The sequence below is a fragment of the Neovison vison genome, chromosome 3 (assembly GCF_020171115.1).
Source record: "Neovison vison isolate M4711 chromosome 3, ASM_NN_V1, whole genome shotgun sequence".
Taxonomy (NCBI): domain Eukaryota; kingdom Metazoa; phylum Chordata; class Mammalia; order Carnivora; family Mustelidae; genus Neogale; species Neogale vison.
Window position 1 is genome coordinate 132429953 of NC_058093.1, and position 20024 is coordinate 132449976.

Consider the following 20024-nt stretch of genomic DNA (forward strand, 5'->3'; position numbering starts at 1 on the left):
TCATGTTACAAATGGATTCTTGACTTTTTGAAGGAATTAATCTCAGGTTTCTATGCAAACCATTGTTCTCTAATATGAAAAAATAAAGAACAAAAGTTAAACTCAGACTTAAGCTTCATTCATAGTCCTGCTCCCTAATCAGCGCTTGCATTCAAACAAGTTACCAAGTCTCAGGATCAATTTCGTTACCTGAAAAGTGATATTAGTTTTCTTCTCCTGTTCATAGAATTATCGGGAGGTATAGTTGAAGGTCTTCTAAAGTCAACTATAAGATATTTTTTATGTGGTAGTTATTATATATACACTGATGTGTCTGCAGTTAATCACTTAACAGTGGGATCAGGATCAGAAATAGAAGGAATTGGACCTATCATTTCAGGATCTTTGTGTGCCAAGCTCTCTCTTAGATTCTTTTCCACATGTTTTCTCATTTCAAAATCCCACCCATAAGCTGAAGATGACTGCTGTCCTCAGAAGGATAAGAGCTGCCTGGATGATAAATGAGAAGGTGGAATCCTAAGCTACATCATTTTAAGTCTATAACCCGTGCTTTCCTTGCGTGATACATATATAAATTGTTTTCCTAGGGAAGCCTGAGTTTAAGGTTTTAGGAGTCACTGCCAGTTGAAATTCTATCAAAAATGGAGTTTAATGCTCAGAGTCAAGGTATAATAGAGGGGGTGGCATTATATATCTGTATCTCACAGATATGCTGAGGCCAGGGAAATGTGATAGGCTGAAATGTGGAGCTGGGTTTTTTTTTCCCTGAAACCTGTTTTGAGAACCACCATTGTATATTCTTACTGATTGCATATTTTCTTTATTTGTTTATTTAAAGAACTTTACAGTAAATTAAAGAATTGATAGATGGAATACCCACTCTGCCCACTCAGTCAATTGTATTATCTTAGCTTAAGGTAATTAAGGGCTGATGTTTTCTGGCCTCCTTAATTTGGGAAGCAGGGGATTAAGAACATCTTTTACTCACATTATCCCTCCAAATCATTTTCATATTTTTACTCAGAAGTCAATCTCCATAACCACAGTGTTCAATTAGACTCTGTTTGACAGTTAAATCCTACATTAGTGATGGCACAAGTAAATACGTAATTGGCTTAATTTCACATAGCTTTTCAGAGGCAGATCTGTTTCTCCAAAACCTATGTTATTTTTGTTACCTTTGCTGTTTGTGTTGCTTCTAAGAAAAACCAGTGTTTATCACTGTCCAAAACCTTCCAGTCACCTTTCTCTATATGTTTAAGGGAGAAGCTCTGTTGATAACAAAGGAAGGCTGAGAGATTTTGACTGTTATTTTGCCACAAATTCACTTCGTCATCGTTCTTGGGTGGAGGTGGTGGATGGTGCTAAGAAACCAGGGTAATGGTGACTGAAGTGATGGATAAACAGAACTCACGTACAGTAGTGTCCTTATTCCCAACCACAGTTAAATGTCCTTGAAATAAATAAAATTAACAAAGGGAGAGATCATATGAATAAATACATTATATTTTATTTAAACTGGTATAGGTGTAAATATATTGTATATTGTCTCTTAATTAAGATGGTTTCATTTCTCTGTTGTTCTGGTTGTCTTGAATCTGTAAAGTAGGACGGTATTAATTTGCAGTAGTGATTTCTGTACCTCTTAAAGTCCTAATTCTCTATTTGTTTTTGTTTCCTCTTTCCCTCAAAAAAGATACCATTATAGCAACTGTACCCCATTTTAATTCATGTGAGGACTTCAAAATAATCTTTGAAAATAACTAGAATTATTCTGGGTTATTACAAAAGCAGAACTTCTAAAACAAGTAGATAAAGTTGCTTTTAGATCATGTATTGTCTGCAGAAATTAAGTAATTTTGCAAATACAATTTATTTTTTTTAAATTAAAATACAGTGCTGTTCTTTTAAGTCTCAGAAAACACTAAAGGAAAGGATGGGCTTTGTTTGTTTGTTTGTTTGTTTTTTATTTTTGCAAGGAACCAATGAGACATAGAAAAAAATATTTGTCCTAGAAGATGAAATCAAATGAAAAGTGAGACTTTATATATATATATATTTTTAGCAAAAATATCTTTAACAAGAACATCTTTTAAAAGAATCTTTAAAAAAGTACCTCAGAGATAAAATTTTAACTATTCTTTTAGCAGTTATTCTTAATTTGTCATAGTGTTTTGTGTGGCCATAAGTTGGAGTATTAAGTAATTGTTTTGTATGAGAATGTCATGTTTTTTCTTTTTTGTATGTGAATTTTTATTCTTTTTTAAGATTTGAAAATAACACAATTTTATGGGTTTGTATAAATACATATATATATAAGTAAAAGGCTCATTTACTACCTAGTTTCTCATTTTTTTTAAAAAAAAATTTAGAATTATTTATTCTTTTTCTTATCAAGGCATTGCTTCAGAGTTTGGAGTTCGAGGTTATCCAACAATTAAGCTGTAAGTTGAGTGTTGTATGTTTATATGTGTATTTTTATTAGTTCACTCTGCTTACGTTTTATTACATTAATTTCTAGTAGCATCCTTGGAGGATTGAAGATTCGGGTTCAGTGATTCTTTCTAGGTGCAGGATGTGAGCAGAGGAGAGGTCCTGCATCTTCCTGCTTTTCTTGGTATTTAAGTGAGTGTGTTGTTGACGGCTGATTCACTGAGTGTGCTCTGAGCGTTTGCTGCGGGACAGGCCTCCTGCAGGACGAGACGACAGCTATACAGTCTGAAAGGTGTTTCACCCTGAGGAGCTCAAGGGTATATTCTGCTGTATCATGTGACTCCTGTCTCCTAACAGATGTTACTTTTCTATAATGGAAATAGACTTACTTCATTAGAGGGGAAAGAAACAGAGAGAATAAAATTGATGGATTTAATTCTAATCTGTAAGTGTTGGCGAAGTCTAATGTAAAGTGTATATAAATTGGGAGAAATGGTGTACTAATTCTAAGGGATTTATTTCATGATCATAATTTTATTGAATTTTCTCTTGAGTTTCATCCTTATTTTGGTAATATGCGAGTTGATGAATATTTGGAAACTTATTTTTATAATTAGGTAAGTTATTTTTCAGTGTTTTAAAATCTCAGATTTCAAAATTTGACTCATTTTAATTTTTTATTTCTTGAGTTTTGTGTTAACTTCCCTCCTTGCCCTGCTTTCAAAAAATGTTAAACCTCTTTTACTTGTGTTAAGTAAATTATCCTTTCTGTTCTTTTTTGTTTGATTATAAATGTTGTATTGTGTTTTCACTTTTTTTTTTAAATTCAGCTGGACACATCATTGACAGGCTTTTGGAAAATTGTCTTAATTTTATAGAATAGGTGTTTCACGCCCTGTTTATCTCTATAATCTTGGAGCATCTTCCAAGTTCCTGTGATGCTGTGTTGCTTAAAATTTATTTACCTCTACCAAAATACTATTAATTCCCTGTCATTTTTTAAACTAGAGGAAATAGTGAGAATTGTGTTGCTTTTACAGGCTCTTGATCATGAATGTGTAGATTATGCACTTTTCAGAAGCATAGACACAGTGCAGCTATTAGATATAAAATGAACTATTTTCCTGTAATTTCAATAAAATATAGCCTTTTTCTTTATATTTTGAATTGTTGGTCCCCGATAGCCAGTTGTCTGCGTATTTCACATGATTATGGCACTTCTGAAACAACTCGGCATTTACTATTTTATATACTGTAATTTAACATAACACTAGTGGTTAGTGTTAACTATTAAAACAGTTGAAATAATCTAAACTTCTGTCCTTTTTTTTTTTCTTTTTAAGATTAAAGGGGGACTTGGCATATAATTATAGAGGACCACGAACTAAAGATGATATTATTGAGTTTGCTCACAGAGTGTCTGGGTAAGTTTTTATTAGGAAAGGCTTTCACGATATGATTACTAATATTTTACAGCAGCAATGTCCACAGTAGCCAAACTATGGAAAGAGCCCAGATGTCCATTAACAGACGAATGGGTAAAAAGACGTGGTATATATATATTTTTATATATATATTATATATATATATATATATATATATGCAATTGCATTGCATGTTAGCCAGCCATTAAAAAGAATGAAATCTTGCCATTTGGAACTGGAAATTTTATATTAAGTGATATAAGTCAGTCAGAGAAAGACACACCATTTTCACTCATATCTGGAATTTAAGAAATAAAACAGATGAACAAAGGAGAAGAGAAGAAAAAAGATAAAAACAGAGAGGGAGACAAACCATAAGAGACTCCTAACTGTAGGAAACAAACTGAGGGTTGCTGGAGGGGTGGGGGGTGGGGGTGGGGTAACTGGGGGATGGGCATTAAAGAGGACACTGGATGTGATGAGCCCTGGGTGTTACATGCAACTGATAAATCACTAAACTCTACTCCTAAAACTAGTAATATACTATATAGTAACTAAATTTAATATATTATTATTATTTTTTTAAGATACGAATACCTTAAAGTTAAATGCAATTTTGGGCCACCTGGGTGGCACAGTCAGTGAAGCATCTGCCTCTTGATTTTGGCCCAGGTCATGATCTTTGAGTCATGAAACCAAGCCCTGTGTGGGCTCCATGCTGAGCTCCAGAGCCTGTTTAAGATTCTCTTTCCCTCCCTCTGCCCCTCCCCACCGTGCATGTACTCTCTAAAAAAGAAAGAGAACTAAAGCTAAATGCATTTTAATAGACCATATTGAGCTCACATTTTTTTAAGGACTTAACCTAAATAGCATCTCTCTGTTCGTTTATGACAAAAGGTAAGCATATGTAGCATATGCGGAGAGACGTTTAAAGAAACAAGAGGAACTGTGATTTGTATTATATTTGTTAACCTGGTATTAAATTTACTGCATTTGTAGAAAAAAAATTTCTTCAGTAGATTTTTTTTTTTTTTAAAGATTTTACTTACTTAGTTGAGAGACTGAGAGCTCAAGCAGGGGGAGCAGAGGGAGAGGGAGACGCAGACTCCCCGCTGATCGTGGAGCCTAACGTAGGGCTTAATCCCAGGACCTCGAGATCATGACCTGAACTAAAGGCACATGCTTAGCCCACTGAGCTACCTAGGTGCCCCTGCCAGTGGATTTGTTTTTTAAAGACTTTATTTATTTATTTGACAGAGAGAGACAGTGAGAGAGGAGACACAAGGAGAGAGTGAGGGGGAGAAGCAGACTCCCCACTGAGCAGGGAGCCCCATGTGGGGCTCACTCCCAAGACCCCAAGCTCACAACCTGAGCTGAAGATGGGTGCTTGACCCACTGAGCCACCCAGGCGCCCCTGCCAGTGGATTTTTAATATTTTCAGAATTTGATTACTTCTGACAATCTTGTGAACGGTAGCTTTTATTTTACTGTACATTTGCTTTTATACTGCTTCATTTATATCAGCTTATTTTTCTTGTTACTTAACTCCAGAGTTTTTAAAAGAAACCCCACAATATCATTGTTGTGATTAGACCTGGGCTTTAATCCCTGGCCTGTGATAATGGAAAATTCTTCTTAGATAACAGCTAAAATACTTTCCTTGATCTGTCACATGCTGCTTTATGCCAGCTGTGAGGTATTACTACACGTTGCTTAGAATGTGACAGTTAGAACCCAGATTCTTATCGGAGTTACAGATCTCTGAGATTTTACTGCTAAGAAGACCGTTTCTTCCATAAACATTTCCTGTTGGTTTGAATGTGGTGATTTTGCTTTTTCATCTGTATCTGTCTTGCTGGGGTGTAAAAGTTGGCGCTTGTAATTATTAAATACAATTATGTGGATCTCATTCAAGAGAACATTTATCAGGGTAAGTTAAGTTATGTTGACTTTGAAAGTATAAGCACTTGTGAGTTTGACAGGATACATTGATAACTTTAAATAGCTTTAAAGTAAAACTGAAATATCGCAGTGGGTTTGTTGAGTGGCTTGGCACTGTATGGCCTGAATTATTTGAGAGAAAGGCAGAATTAGGAATGACCTTTTTTCAAGTTTGCAGAGCTTATTAATATAATTTTCACTGTATTTTCTCATTGATTGCATATTAGTTTATATTATATGAGGGGATATATGATACAAGGGGATTACATGAGGGACTGATGTAACTAAAGGTGACTCTGTTGCAAATGAAATTTCATGACTCCGTCGGGGGTTGCATCACTTAGCAGTTAATTACTGAAGTACAAGAACAGAGGCTGGAGTGGAGTGATGCAATGTACGTAAGGAACGGTGCGTTTTGAAAATATGTTTGCCTTTGCAAACTCTGTATTCTTTCCAAATTTAGTGGAGAAAAATCTGACAGTATAAACCATGCCTCTTTTTTAGTTTTTTAGTAACATTTTGCAAGTGATACATTTTATAATAAACTTTGATGTAATTTATTTCTCAGTGTATTTGGCTTTGAAATATGCTTGCATAGTAAAAGTCTTTGTAGAATTTTGTTTTCTTTTTATAAGGTTCTTAGATATTATTAGGACTACCACTTTCCATTTTATTTTTTCTGAAAAGAATAACATACTTATGAAACTTTTTTTTAATTTTTTTTAAGATTTTTATTTATTTGACAAAGAGAGAGCACAAGTAGGCAGAGAGGCAGGCAGAGAGAGAGAGGAGGAAGCAGGCTCCCTGCTGAGCAGAGAGCCCGATGCGGGACTAGATCCCAGGACCCTGAGATCATGACCTGAGCCGAAGGCAGAGGCTTAACCCACTGAGCCACCCAGGCGCCCTAACCTGGGTTATTTTAAAACTAGCATTTAAATAGACGTAAATCTTCTTAACATTGCATTATAATTTTCTGGGATAGGATTTCATAGTGTGTTAGTGTGAATGATCATAGGAGAGGGAAAAAATTATTCTCCTGCGGATCCTTTTATTTGTGGCTGAGGACTCTAAGGAAATGGCTTATAGTTTTGTTCTTGCCTATCACAATTTTGGCCAAGGTGGTACTCTCTAAAGGGATGTATTTTAAACTTATTTTTTAAATTGATAAAGTTGTGGGTACTTTGTTTTCATTGTGTGAGTACAGTTTTGGTCATGGGCTAAAGTTTTACTAGATTTTTGTGGATTGGGTGATTACTTAAAATTTAGTTAATACAACATTAAAACTTTGTAACTTTAAAATTATGTTTTATCTTTACTTCAAATGCAAGTTTATTTTCTGTTTGTTTTGTTTTCAAACAGGGCTCTAATTCGGCCACTTCCAAGTCAGCAAATGTTTGAACATGTGCAAAAGAGACATCGTGTATTTTTTGTTTACATAGGCGGAGAGTCACCTTTGAAGGTTATCAAATGATTTTATTTTTTAAATTCACAAAGACAAATGTATTATAATTTACTTTTCAGTATAGCCAAAACTTTGACCCAAACACTTAAAATTATTTCACTTTTATTGGAAATATTTTAGTTCAATCTAAGAGTTTTTCTAATGAAAACACTTGCTTATATGCCCCCTGTTGTGTTTGCGTTCATGAAACAGAAATGAATAAGAAGATGTTGCTTGCCCTGGTTATTCAGATTTTGTGTTACTTTTTAGCATTTTTGGCTCCTTGAGATTGCAGAGCGCAGTTTGAACGTCAACTTTGAAAACTGTTTATGTGTGTGGATATATGCACAGATCTCTCCTGTAACTGTTGAATTAAAATACATGAATTAAGCTTATTACTTTATTTAGGGGAGTATTAAAGCATTGAGTCATGGTGGTCTTTTACTTTAGAAACAGTTCATTTCCTTTGCTGCTTATATTCCATCATCTTTTCACATAAAAACACTGAAGGCCTCAGATTGGGACGACAGGGCTGAGGATGGAACTGCCTGCTCTGAGTGTTTAATGAGGAATGAATTCTGATCTTAGTACTTAAAAGTCACCTCTTTTCTATTTGTATCTTCACAGGAGAAATACATAGATGCTGCTTCGGAATTAATTGTGTATACATACTTCTTTTCTGCCTCAGAAGAAGTGGTTCCTGAGGTAATGTTTAAAAATGAATTGCAGTGACTCAATTTCATTTTTTAAGTTATTACTTGATTTTATTTATCAGGTTTATTTACTCATATGTGTAGAACAATAAACATGTGAACTCTTTACTACTGGTACTAGATTGTTAATAAGCAAATACCACAGATTCATAGCATTTAGGGACTGTGTTTATTACGTTGATGCTTTTTTTCTCTTCAGAGTAATAGCAGTAGTAAGAAATGAGAGCCCAAACCGTTAAATTGGTTTAGAAGTAATGGAGTGATGAATGTATTTATGTATATTAATGCACAGCTGCCGCTTATCTAATCATGTGCCGGGCCCTGTGGTAAGTCCTGGATCGTTGGTGAGAAGCAAGAGCATCAGGGTCGTGCGAGGGAAGAGCCTACGTTCTCGTGGGAAGAGAAAGTGTACTAAGTTGGGTGCTGCAGGCGACATCTTTTGGGTCCTCAGCCCGAGATGGTCATCTTCAGCAAACAGATATGTAAACAGGATGTAGCTGCTGTGAAACAAGTAAAAGAGCATGTGGAAGGAGGGACAGGAGAGTGGGGCGGCTGCTTTGGATTGGTTGATCCGGACATGTCTGAGCAGAAAATATTTGAACTTGGCCATATATGCTGTGAAGGAGCCACGCAAAGAAATCTGTCCAGAATAAACTAGAAACAGGGAGCAGATATTACAGATGCCCAAGATGAGAACACGGCTGGCATATTGGAGAAATAGGTAGTAGGCCCGTGTGCTGTAATACAGTGAGAAAGGAGATAGTTAGGAGATAGGCAGAGAGCAGTGGAGGCCTTGCAGGTCACGGCCAGGCATGTGATGGGTTGAAGCTGGTGAAGGACTTTGTCTCATGCTCCTTTTAAGGACATTTCTCTGCTGAGAACAGAATGAATGAATTGGATAGGGGTGAGAATAGACCCAGAGATCAGTTGAACTCTTGAAGTAATCTGGGGAGTTTAAGCTTGGGGGGTTTGTAAAAGGATGGGAGAGAAGGAAAAGCATTGTTGTTTTCTAGAGGTAGACTTGTTTGTGCTCACTGACCTGGAGGAGAAGGGCAGCATCAAGGATGACTCTTGGGTGTTTAGTTTAGCAGCGGGGTCGGTGGTAGTGTCATCTACGACCTTGGATTATTGCAAAAGAAATGAGTTTGGGAATGGGGGGCTGATCAAGAGTTTTGAATTGTTCATTTCACCATGGTTCAACATATTCGTGAGACATCCAAGCAGAAGCATCAAATTCACGGTGGATCTAGGTGCCTGGCAGTCAGGCTGAATAAACAGTTTCTTAGACGTGGACGCAAACTTTTACGGAAATAAATGGGCCCAGGACTTAAAGACTGCAAAGGGTGACACGAGAAGAAAATAGCTGGGGAGCAGGAAAACAATGTGAGGGAAAAGCCAAGATAAACAAATGTTTTAAAAAGAGGGTCTGTTGTGCAAGATGCTTGCAAAGTGGTTGAGATGAGTTGAGGAAAGTGACTGTGACACTTGTCCGCGTGGAGGTTATAGTGGTTTGACAAGAGGGACAGGTACCTCCTTGGTGTGATCTGGGAAAATGCAGATAAGAAACTGTAGGTTACAGGTGTGGACTCTTCTCTTCGGAAAAGTCCTCCTGAGAAGGGGACTTGAGAAATTAAAGTTTTCCCTGAGAAGGGGGCCTGAGAAATTAGGCAGTGGCTATGAGCAAACATGAAATCCATCAAGGGAAGCTTTTTCTTTTTAACCAGTGTAAGTTATAGAAAATCAAAACAGCTTTTTTTTCCCCCCACAAAGGTATGTCATATTACACATTTGATTAATTTTTGTTTAACATTTTTTAATATTTAAATATTTTTAAGACTATATGTGTCTAGTGCTTCTTGCAATATGTTGTATGTAAATGTTTATCTTATAAATGTGTAATATAGTCTGAAATGATTTTCACTTCCTTGGGAGAACCCGAGACAAATCTGGTCGGCTTAAACTCATTTTTAGGTTTACTTAGTTTTGTCCCAAAAGTTATTTTTTAGTATTTTATGTGTATGCATTTACTTTCGGTGGGGAGGAGATGACAGGAAGGAAGAAGAGCTGTATGTGCCCTTAGATTCTCAATCGATGCCTTTAAAGCTTAAGAATCTGTATTCTGGAATGTCTTAAAATACTTAATGTGGTGTAAAGGCCCAGAATGGATGGAATCTAGTTCTCAGCCCAGGCCTAGGAACGTTTAATCCATTCATCTCCAAAGCCCAGTGGGCCACATTTTAGTATTAGACATGAGAATGTACACCATACCCTCGTCTTGAAGTGTTCAAGCAATTTACTTGGAGTGCATCAGAGGAATGCTGTATTCTAGGCCCTGACCCCACATGGCACCCCCCAGTCCTTGTATAGTGACAGACGTTTACGATCAAAGTTCCAGCACCTAGAACTTCTGCGTGGGTAGGCATACACAGTACGTGCAGTGAGGGCATCTTGTGGTTATTATTATTGACCTCTCAACTAGTTTCCTCAAACATTCCTTAATTATGCCTGCAAATACCAGTATTTCTCATCTCTCTCTCTTTTTTGTTTTTCCCCTGTGTATATGGTTGCAGAAGTCTGCTTAGGGGAATCAGTATTCTCTCAGAGTAGTATGAAGAATTTTACCACCACAGAGAATTCTCAAATAAGGACAAGGCCCATGATTTTATATTTCCCCCATATTTTGAATTTTAATGTTTGATCATGCAAAGCTTCCTTAGCTTTACGTCTAGTATTGATGAAATCCCTAGTAAGCATAATAAAGGGATATAAGGATGACTCAGGGCGGTTTCTGACTTCAGGGTACTCACAGGCGAGTGGAGAAAACTGGCCTGTGGACAGAGGACTGTCGTCCGTGGTCACGAGTTGAAGGGAATACGAGGAGGAAGGAGGGGGATTCAGAGTATGTGCAAGTCCGTGCTGCAAGCTCCCATCTGCAGAGTGAGGTCAAGTGCGGGTATCCTTGAAGGGGGTGCCGGATGCTCTAATATCTGCGCAGAGTCCCTCTGCGGGTGCGTCGCCAGGAGCAGACGAGCACTGGTGTCCCTGATGCCAGAGACTCAGCGGCGACCTTCACCGCTGCCCTCCACATAGCCCTCTGCATGGGGCTACACCATGTTTCAGTGACTGTGTAAGAAACCATTCTGTAGTACCTGAGGTATTCCTTCTCCCTTCTTTGCATTTCTAGGACAGCATCTCTTTTTTTTATTTTATTGTTAAAATTATTGTTATTAATTACCTAATGATTATTTGTTACTGCTCTTCAGTATTATCACACCACGGCCTTTTTCTGCGTGGCTCACCCAGGGGGATAGTGATTACTATAGTGTCAGTATTTTGAAACAATGACAGCACAGGTCTAAGAGGCAGGTACCCTCTGAAAGAATTTCTTCTTATTAGTTAGCCAATTTACATTTTACATTCACTTAGCCAGTTTACAATTTACATTTAATTGGCCAATTTACGTATTAAACCAGCTCTCACATGTGTTAATGCATCTGGTTTTGCTAGTAACTGTGCAGTGAGGTGGAGACTCAGTGTCCTTGACTTACAGAGGAGGAAGGCAGCTCCCCAGGACAGCGGTGGACTCCCCCGTCACACGGCCCGGGAATGGTGGGGAAGGACTCAGACCTGCCAGCGCTGCTTGTGGCCTTAGCCGCGGCTCTTTAGCTTCCTCAGAGCGGGTCTCGTCCTGTACTTCCTGGGATGTCTTTGGTCTCTTATCAGCTCTAAGAACAATCCACAGTTTTCTCCGTAGCAAATCTCAGTAGCAAACAGGGCACTGAGCCAGGTGTTGCACAGTTAAAACTGTCCTTGGGTAACTTTGGTATTGACTGTGGGAGTCTTTTTAATTGTTTGTAACAGTTTTGTTGTAGGTTTTTTCTGGTATCTTTCAATCTTTTTGAAATCATAGCTACCAACTAAAAAATTTTTAATGATAAAAGTTATTTACACATCTGATTTTTTGCAGTATGTGACATTGAAGGAGAGGCCCGCTGTGCTTGTTTTCAAAGATGAAACTTACTTTGTTTACGATGGTAAGTTCCAATGTTTTAACTCAGACAAAACTTGTTGAAATTAAAATGCTGCCCCTATTAGAGGATTTAGGTTTTGATGAAAGATTTGGTAGATGCAACTACTTCTTACATTTCCTGTTAGTTGAATGACGGACAGATTTTTCTTACCCTTCCGCTTTGGTTTTTCTGTCTAGTGTGCTTTCTGGGTTCTGCCTTCAGTGATTTATTTTTTTTCTTTTTTTGTCAGGTCATTGGCCTTTTGAGACATGAACTCTATGCATGCATTTCCAGGCATGCATTTCCATTTCTGTACATTATTTTAAAACATTCAAAATTATTCATATTAAAAAAAAAAAAAAGGATCTAACATTTCAGACTCACAAAAACGTGAAGAAATAAAACCCCTTCAGTAGTGGTGAGGACCCTGGAGGACGTGTTCTTTCCTGCTTTCATCTGTCCCTCCCTGTCAGGAGTAACCAACCGTTCACCTGTTACTCAGCATTTCTTCACTGAAGTAAACACTTGCTGTATTTTTAAAATACTTTTGTTAAACAAACCTACCTTGTAATAAAGAAACTGCCAGAATAGTAAAATCCTATGTATATACCCATCACCTACGTTAGACAATTACCAAGATCTTAATATACTTGCTTCAACAATGTTTTTCTTCGCTGAAGTATTTTTTATTTTTTTAAGATTTTATTTATTTATCTGACAGAGAGAGACACAGCAAGAGAGGGAACACAAGCAGGGGGAGTGGGAGAGGGAGAAGCAGGCTTCTCGCTGAGCAGGGAGCCCGATGTGGGACTCGATCCCGGGACTCCAGGATCATGACCTGAGCTAAAGGCAGTTGCTTGACCAACTGCGCCACCCAGGTGCCCCAGCTTTCAGATTTCTTGTTCTAGTTCTAGTATGAATTTGTTAACACTCCAGAGAGCCACTTTGTTTATCTTTGGAACAAGCGTAGCGTGATCGTATCTGTGTGGATGTAAATCTGCTCTGTAATCATAGCTAAGAAATCGCCCCTCCTCTTTTCTCCTTGTTCCAAATGTGGCCTCCCAGGAGTGGCCAGGAGGAATAAGCTATGGGAGAGGCCGTCGTTTTCTGACATGCAGGCATTAGTATGTAGAGCCTCCCTGAAGCCTCAGATAACACAGAGACTTTACCTTGAATGCTTATTCTAATATTTAAGTGTCAATAAGTTTTGATGCTTTGGGTTAGGGCTCAGGAGGATGGTTTATCTTCTGGTGAGTTTCACGTATATCACTTTGAACAATCTTAAAACATTGGCTTTTGACCTGAAGTGGAGATTGTGTCCCCAGGACTCAACTCCTAGTTTTATGTTTATTTTTCTAATTTGTAAGGCCAAACCCATAAATTCTTTCAGATTTGTGTGATGGTGCTTATTTTATAGGTTTGATAACTTGAAAATGTTTTGTTTAGCAATGCAAGTGACAGAAAAAGCCTATCTTTCACGAAATCATTAAAGTCCAATCTTCAGCCAAACATATTGGTAGGATTTTATATCAGCTTCTTTTCATGCAGTTATAATAATTGTTCACAGTTACCTAAGGATTATATTTCTAATTGGGACAGAGTTTTTCTCTTGATATTACAGATGTTTTCTGTCTGCTTAGCAGGGGAATTATTTGATGTTGGAAAAAGGCTAAAGTACTATGGCTTCATATTTGTGTTTTGTTTTACAAATGAGAAAGAGTTGTAAACTGAGGTAGAAATGTCAGAAAATAGAAAACAGCAAAGAAATTGTAATAAAAAGTTACTCATGTTGCCATCGTTCAAGGATAACTATCAACCCAGGATAACCACTTAGTTAGGAGGGTATGCCTTCATTTAATCATGCTGTCAGTTTGACTTTCAAACAAAATTACAGTCATATTGTAATAATGTTTTACAGCCTGCTTTACCACTTATTAATTTTTCAAAAACTATAAATGGTCTTCCTCAATCTGTCCCATAATTATTTAAATTATTTCCTGTTTAGGGTATTTCACTTATTTCCTTTATTTTTATTTCCTTATTTTTTGCTTTTTTTTTTTTAAATGATGCTGTAGTGAAGAATTTCTTTGTCCATTATTGCTTTTGTATGTCCCATTGTTTGCTTAGAACAGATTCCTAAAAATGAAATTTATGAAGTTAAGATTTATGATTCCATGTCAAGGCATTTTATACATATTGCCAGATTAGAACATTATAAACATTTAAAACTCTTATTTACATATAACTTATTTTTTTTATTTTTAAGAGTACGAGGATGGTGATCTGTCATCTTGGATCAACAGGGAGAGGTTTCAGAACTACCTTACTATGGATGGCTTCCTCTTGTATGAACTTGGAGACACTGGTAACAAGCGTATATACAGCTCTCCATCACTCTGCAGAATTTTCTTTAATTGATTTCTTAAATCTGATTCTGTAGGAGATGAATGTTAAACTCTCTTTCATAATTTCCTTCCTTTTTAAGACTTGAATGCCAGTTCTTCTTCATGAGAACATAGATTACTACTAAGAAAGAAGCAGCATTTGTATGGGGAACAAAGATGAGTTAGTTAGGAAATGTTTACTAGTTAGAACTGATAGCAACAGGAAAAGCAGAGCCTGGATGATAAGGAGATGAGAAGAACTAACGAGGAAGCTGATTTTGTAGTAGGAGTTGGAATACACCTCATCACAAGCTTTGAAACCCACTTTTACTTGTGAGGAAATTGTGGACGCCACGCTGGCGTGGTTCTCAAAGTCACAACATTGAAAATGACAAGCAAAGTCAATCTATAGATGCAAAGATGAAAGCTGTAAGGCGCTTTGAATGGAGGGTCTCAAGTAGATGCAAACTGCCACGGTTCTAAGAAGCTACCATGGCAAGCTTTAGGAGGAAGTGTTTTGTAAATTTAAAATGAATTAGAGAAATCATGAATATTATTGCCTCATTTGTTTTCATTCACAACTTCGTGATAAGGGGGATTGAAATACAGTTTTAGATTTAATAAAATGGGAAAATTGTACTCAAGGTTCAGCTTTTTATATGAGAAGTAGCGTGCGTAGCTTTTCCTCTTCATGATTTCCGGCTTTTGAGTCTGATTAAAAATACAAATTAGAAATGTTCTAATAGGTTCTCATGGTGTTTTCAAACTCTTCGGTTATTTGCTCTGGCTCCTGAGCCGCTTATTCACGTTCTGTGTCTGGTGGCGTTTCCTTCTCTGTTTATCCTTGCAGAGGGAGGCGTGTGTTAGCTCAGCACTAGACGTTGCTGTGGATGGTGTCAGAGATTGTGGGTTTACTTTTGGATTCTTTCAGACTCACGGGAGGGGAAAGGGGGTACCATGTAGGAATACAGTAGTTTTGCTCAGTTCAGTCAGCATAGGAGACAGCATACCCTTGAGGTAATTAAAACAGGCAGCTCGGACTCTATGCAGATAGTGTCTTCTCCCAGACGAGTTTGGAAAGAAGTCGGCTGTGGAATGTTCCTTTTTTGTATCCAACCTCATTGCCCTTGTTTGGTGGTGCTGCCGCGGCCCTGCTCCTGCCCACTGTCCCACCTGGCCCCTCGCCCCACCAGCACAGACGTCCAGGCGCTCGGTGGCTTCGGACAGGCTTGTTTTCCTTGGAAGTCCTGGCGGCCGCAGTCCCCATCTCCTCTCGGTCTGCTCGTTCCTCGCTCTCCCTTCTGCAGCCACACTGACGTCTCTTAGAAGGCCGTGCACCCTGCATCGGCGCATCTTTATACCTGGAGGTGCCCAGTTCATCTGCGCTCAGCGTCACACTCAGACCGAGCAGCGCTTTCTCAGCGAGTGTAGGCATGCGCTCGAACGTTCGCTCTGGTCTCTTTCCAGACACCTTCACGGCTCTCCTCCTGGTTAACCGTACATTTTGGCTGTGGAGTAAATGATCTTTGGGTGTCTCGATTGTCTTCCCTGCTAGACTGTGCTTCCCACTAGTTCAGAGCCGCGTCTGTGCGCGTCACTCCCCGGGGCCGGCCCTCAGCTGTGACTGGTGCTTCGCAGGTGTCTCCCGGCCGGCCTAGAGCGGGACCCGCACCCTCCGCTGCGGCGTCTGGTCTTCTGACTCCAGTGCCAGTGCTCTGGTACTGTGTCCGCTGTCGCTAGACGATGTTCCAGACGAGTGTGATTGATGTTGTGCTGAGGGTTAAATTTGAGGCAGTTTTGTTTTGTGTATTAGTCCTGGCAAGTAGTGAGAGGCTCGTGGTACTGGAGGGTATAGTATCTAAAAATCCTTCTCTTGTTATATGTCATTTTTTTAGAGTTACAGTAACTAATAATAAATTCCTTTTATCAATAATACATTTATTTAATGTCTTAGATTTTGACAAAGTACTCTTTTTATTCTGTTTGTGGGTACTGTGAAAACAGTACAATGTAGTGAACTGTTAAATATTTACTGTTATTTACATTTGGGGGATGGGAGGTGGGAGGGAACCTCTCACTTCCAATTGACTGATTCATTGATTCATTCTGCTGTGCGTAACGTGTAGCATAATCGGAATTAAATTCTAGAAACTATATACTAATTCCCAATTCACAGCTACAATAATAATTGAAAAGTTTGTATGATGAGGGCTATTGAATTTAGATATGTCATTCTTAATTTCAGGAAAGCTTGTGGCTATTGCAGTTATTGATGAGAAAAATACATCAATTGAACATACCAGGTATAGTGTCTTGAAATAGTTTTAAGCTTCACATACCATCTAACTCAGACTTTACGTGGCGTCAGATAAACTTGATACAGTATCTTACTTTCCCCACAGTATTAGATAAGGCAGCAGATATTATAATTGAAAAATGATAATATATTTTTGAAGTGAAGAGATGAAATATTCATGTATTCTTTCACAGATTAAAGTCAATTATTCAGGAAGTTGCTAGAGATTACAGAGACCAATTCCACAGGTAGGTGCTTGCGTTCAAGAAGATTCCTTTATTTTTCTTTAACTATATTTTATAGTATAGTACAGCAAAAGTGGAACTGTTTTATACGTTCAAAGGCGAATCAAGATGCTGAAGTGAATTACAGTGTGTTGTATTTCAGTATGAATTGTTTGGGCTTGCTCTGTCATACAAGTGAAAAAAAAACTTTATAACTTGTATCATACTTGCTTCTTGATGGAATTTGGGATACATTTGTTGTTAGGAAGTATGTGTAAGTACTCATCCATTTGAGATAAAATTAAGTGAACAATCACAAGTTAGATATAGACAGATGATGATTATAACAGGAGCTCAGACAATAACTGAATATAAAAAATAAGCGATCTTGTTGCTTTGTGCCAAATCATTCTGTTTGTTGCTGCCATAACAGACAGCCTATGAATGTATTATATTATTTAATTATTCCCTTTTTATTCTGAGTCTTCTAATCATTTATCAGTGATATATATTTATATTTCTCCTGTTACATAGTAGGAGCATCTTCTTATAAGTCCTTTGGTAAACGAAGTGGGTTATTTTTCTTAAACATATTTTAGTTAGAAATGCTAATATTGACCTACATTTTAAATATGTAGAGTAGAAATATCTTAAATTTACTTCCTCGTACTCTTATGTATTTTATCTCGGAAGCCATTAGAAGTCGTATTCTTTTCTGCATCTACTTTATGTGAGTTGGATGTTACGTGTTTACATGCTCCAGCCCTCACGTTCAGTTCTTTGTACACATTTGCCTCGTTTTGTACCTAATATTGTTCTCTCTCTTTCTCTTTTGGTTATTGTTGGTTAGGGATTTTCAGTTTGGCCATATGGATGGAAATGACTATATAAATACCTTGCTGATGGAGTAAGTAAAGTTTTAAATGACTGAGTGATTTTGCTCCCAATTTTGTCAGTTTTAAAATTTCTGTTTCTGAGACACTTAAAAGCGTTACTAGCTGGGGAAGAAAGTGACCTTTTCATCTGTGCTGATGCACTATTCTCCCATCAAGTATTGTACTTTAGTTTTTAAATCTAAATGAACGTTAATATTGTTCTATATTAAAAAAATGTATCTCTCAATTCCATGTTAAAAATTTATTTCTAAATTCCATGTATTTTGGAAAGAAGACAGCATTCAAAAATTAAAAACCTTGTAGATTCTGTTTAACGTACACCTTACCTTAAGTTCAGTTTCCGTGAGTAAAGGTTATTTAAGTAGGAAATTTTTACATTCAAAAATTAGCTGCTCAACGAGCAGAATTTATTTTAACAGAGTAAAAATAATGTTACAGAGAAAATAGACAATTCTAAAATAATTCCATCAGTTATGTTTATGACATAAAAATCTCATTTGCCACTTCAAAAAGTTGTTATTAGGAAACATCATACTTAGAGTAAATTAAGTTCAGATAAGAAGCTACTCTATGCAGTAGACATCTGGTACTTACTGTATGTCACAACTGTGTTCGGTACTCTTGATCCAGAAAATGAGTAGAGTCCCTGTCTCCAAATGTTCGTAGTCTGCAGGGTAAGACAACATAGTATTTGCAAACCTGTACGAAAAGGCCTTTATAGTACAGGGGTCTGGAAACATACAGGCTCCCGCCCACACCCCAGTACACACAATGGCGGAAGGGATCAGGAAATGCTTGTCAGAGGAGGCAGTGATGAAGTTACATGGAAGAAGAATGCGGAGACGTTATTTCAGGCAGGGCATCAGACCACACGCGAGAGGTGGTAGGAGAATGGAGCTCTGGAGGGTGTGGACCTGAAAACCAGCCCCTGAAGTGAAGATGAGGAAAACTCACTGGAGACAAGTGAGTGTCCAGCAGCGTCGAGGTTCCAGTTCAAGTGCACATGATACTGTGTTTTGGTATTCTTCAGCTTTGTTCAGTAGCAGAGGGGTAGCAGTTGCCTTCATTCATGTTTCAGTGTATTATTCCATTTTACAAGTAAGAACACTGGGGAAATAAAAAGGAAACCCACAACCCGAAATAACATTCAGAATTTTCAGTTGAAAGCCTAAACTTATAAATTAGTGTTACTTTTATTCATTTTTATTTATTATCCCTCTTATTCCAATAAGAATGTGAGACTTTTTACTGGTGATATAAAGTACCAGATATAATATACAATGAAGAAATCAAGACAAAGGAAAATAAAGTAAAGGATCTATATCATTTTAGGTATTTATCATTTATAGGTAGTGACTAAAGTTACTTGAAAATTTTGGCCCTGAATTTTTAATACTCAAAACAAAGTAGAAAAACATTACTTATGCATTTCCCATAGCCTATAAAATAATTTTGGGTTATAAGGAGTATGGCAGACCTTGTAGAAAGCTAAGAGAAATTGTTATGCTATAGAAACTCATAGAAGGGGACACTCTATAGTAGAAATTTTTTTCTTTTTTTTTGACAGAGAGATCATAGGTAGGCAGAGATAGAAATATAGGCAGGCTAAGTTCTGATCCATTCTGTTAGAATAGAACTTTTTGCAACTTATGTATTATTACAACTAATAACTAAACTGCTATAAATCAGAAAGTTCTCTTATGTATATTTTATGAAGCAAGAGTGAAGCTAAGATTTTTTTTTTTTTTTTTTTAATTCTACGGTCAGCTAACTATTGCCTAATAATAGCAGGTGATCAACTAGCCTGATACCCAGTGACTTCAAGCTATGATACGTGCTCTCTCTCACGTACCTGGGCTTGGCTGATGGTGACTGGGCACAGACACATGTGGCTCCAAACTGCCACTGAGGTTCTGAGGTTCCGGTCTGCACAGTCTTGTATGTCCTGACCCTGGCAGGCTATTTCCTGGTGGGGGCCGGGGGGAGTCGTGTGGCCATCATGGAAACTCAGGAAGACAAGCCTGTCCATACGCAAACTCTTCGAGCCTCTGTTAACCTTCCCCTTGGCCAAGTCACGTGGCTGAGCCCAACATCAGGGTCACATGAGCGTGTTTTGCCTAACTGGGAAAAGGGGATTGTGTGGTGAGGGTAGAGAATCAGAGCCACGTTACTTGTGTGGCGATTATACTGCAGTGTGAATTGCTTCTACTGTAAAGTTTTGTACTTTCGCATAATTTTCATGGAGACATACCAGTAACCACA

The 20024-nt window shown here is 37.7% G+C and overlaps 1 protein-coding gene across 1 annotated transcript in view; it reads left to right on the plus strand.

Moving 5' to 3' along the window:
• Positions 1-20024, plus strand: part of TMX3 (thioredoxin related transmembrane protein 3) — a 43014-nt gene that overhangs the window by 15479 nt on the left and 7511 nt on the right. The window contains exons 5-13 of the mRNA XM_044242833.1: positions 2399-2444; positions 3777-3857; positions 7158-7257; positions 7867-7944; positions 11920-11986; positions 14229-14327; positions 16592-16649; positions 16837-16890; positions 17717-17773. Of these exons, the coding sequence (XP_044098768.1) occupies positions 2399-2444; positions 3777-3857; positions 7158-7257; positions 7867-7944; positions 11920-11986; positions 14229-14327; positions 16592-16649; positions 16837-16890; positions 17717-17773 (640 nt within the window). The remainder of the gene's footprint in view (positions 1-2398; positions 2445-3776; positions 3858-7157; positions 7258-7866; positions 7945-11919; positions 11987-14228; positions 14328-16591; positions 16650-16836; positions 16891-17716; positions 17774-20024) is intronic.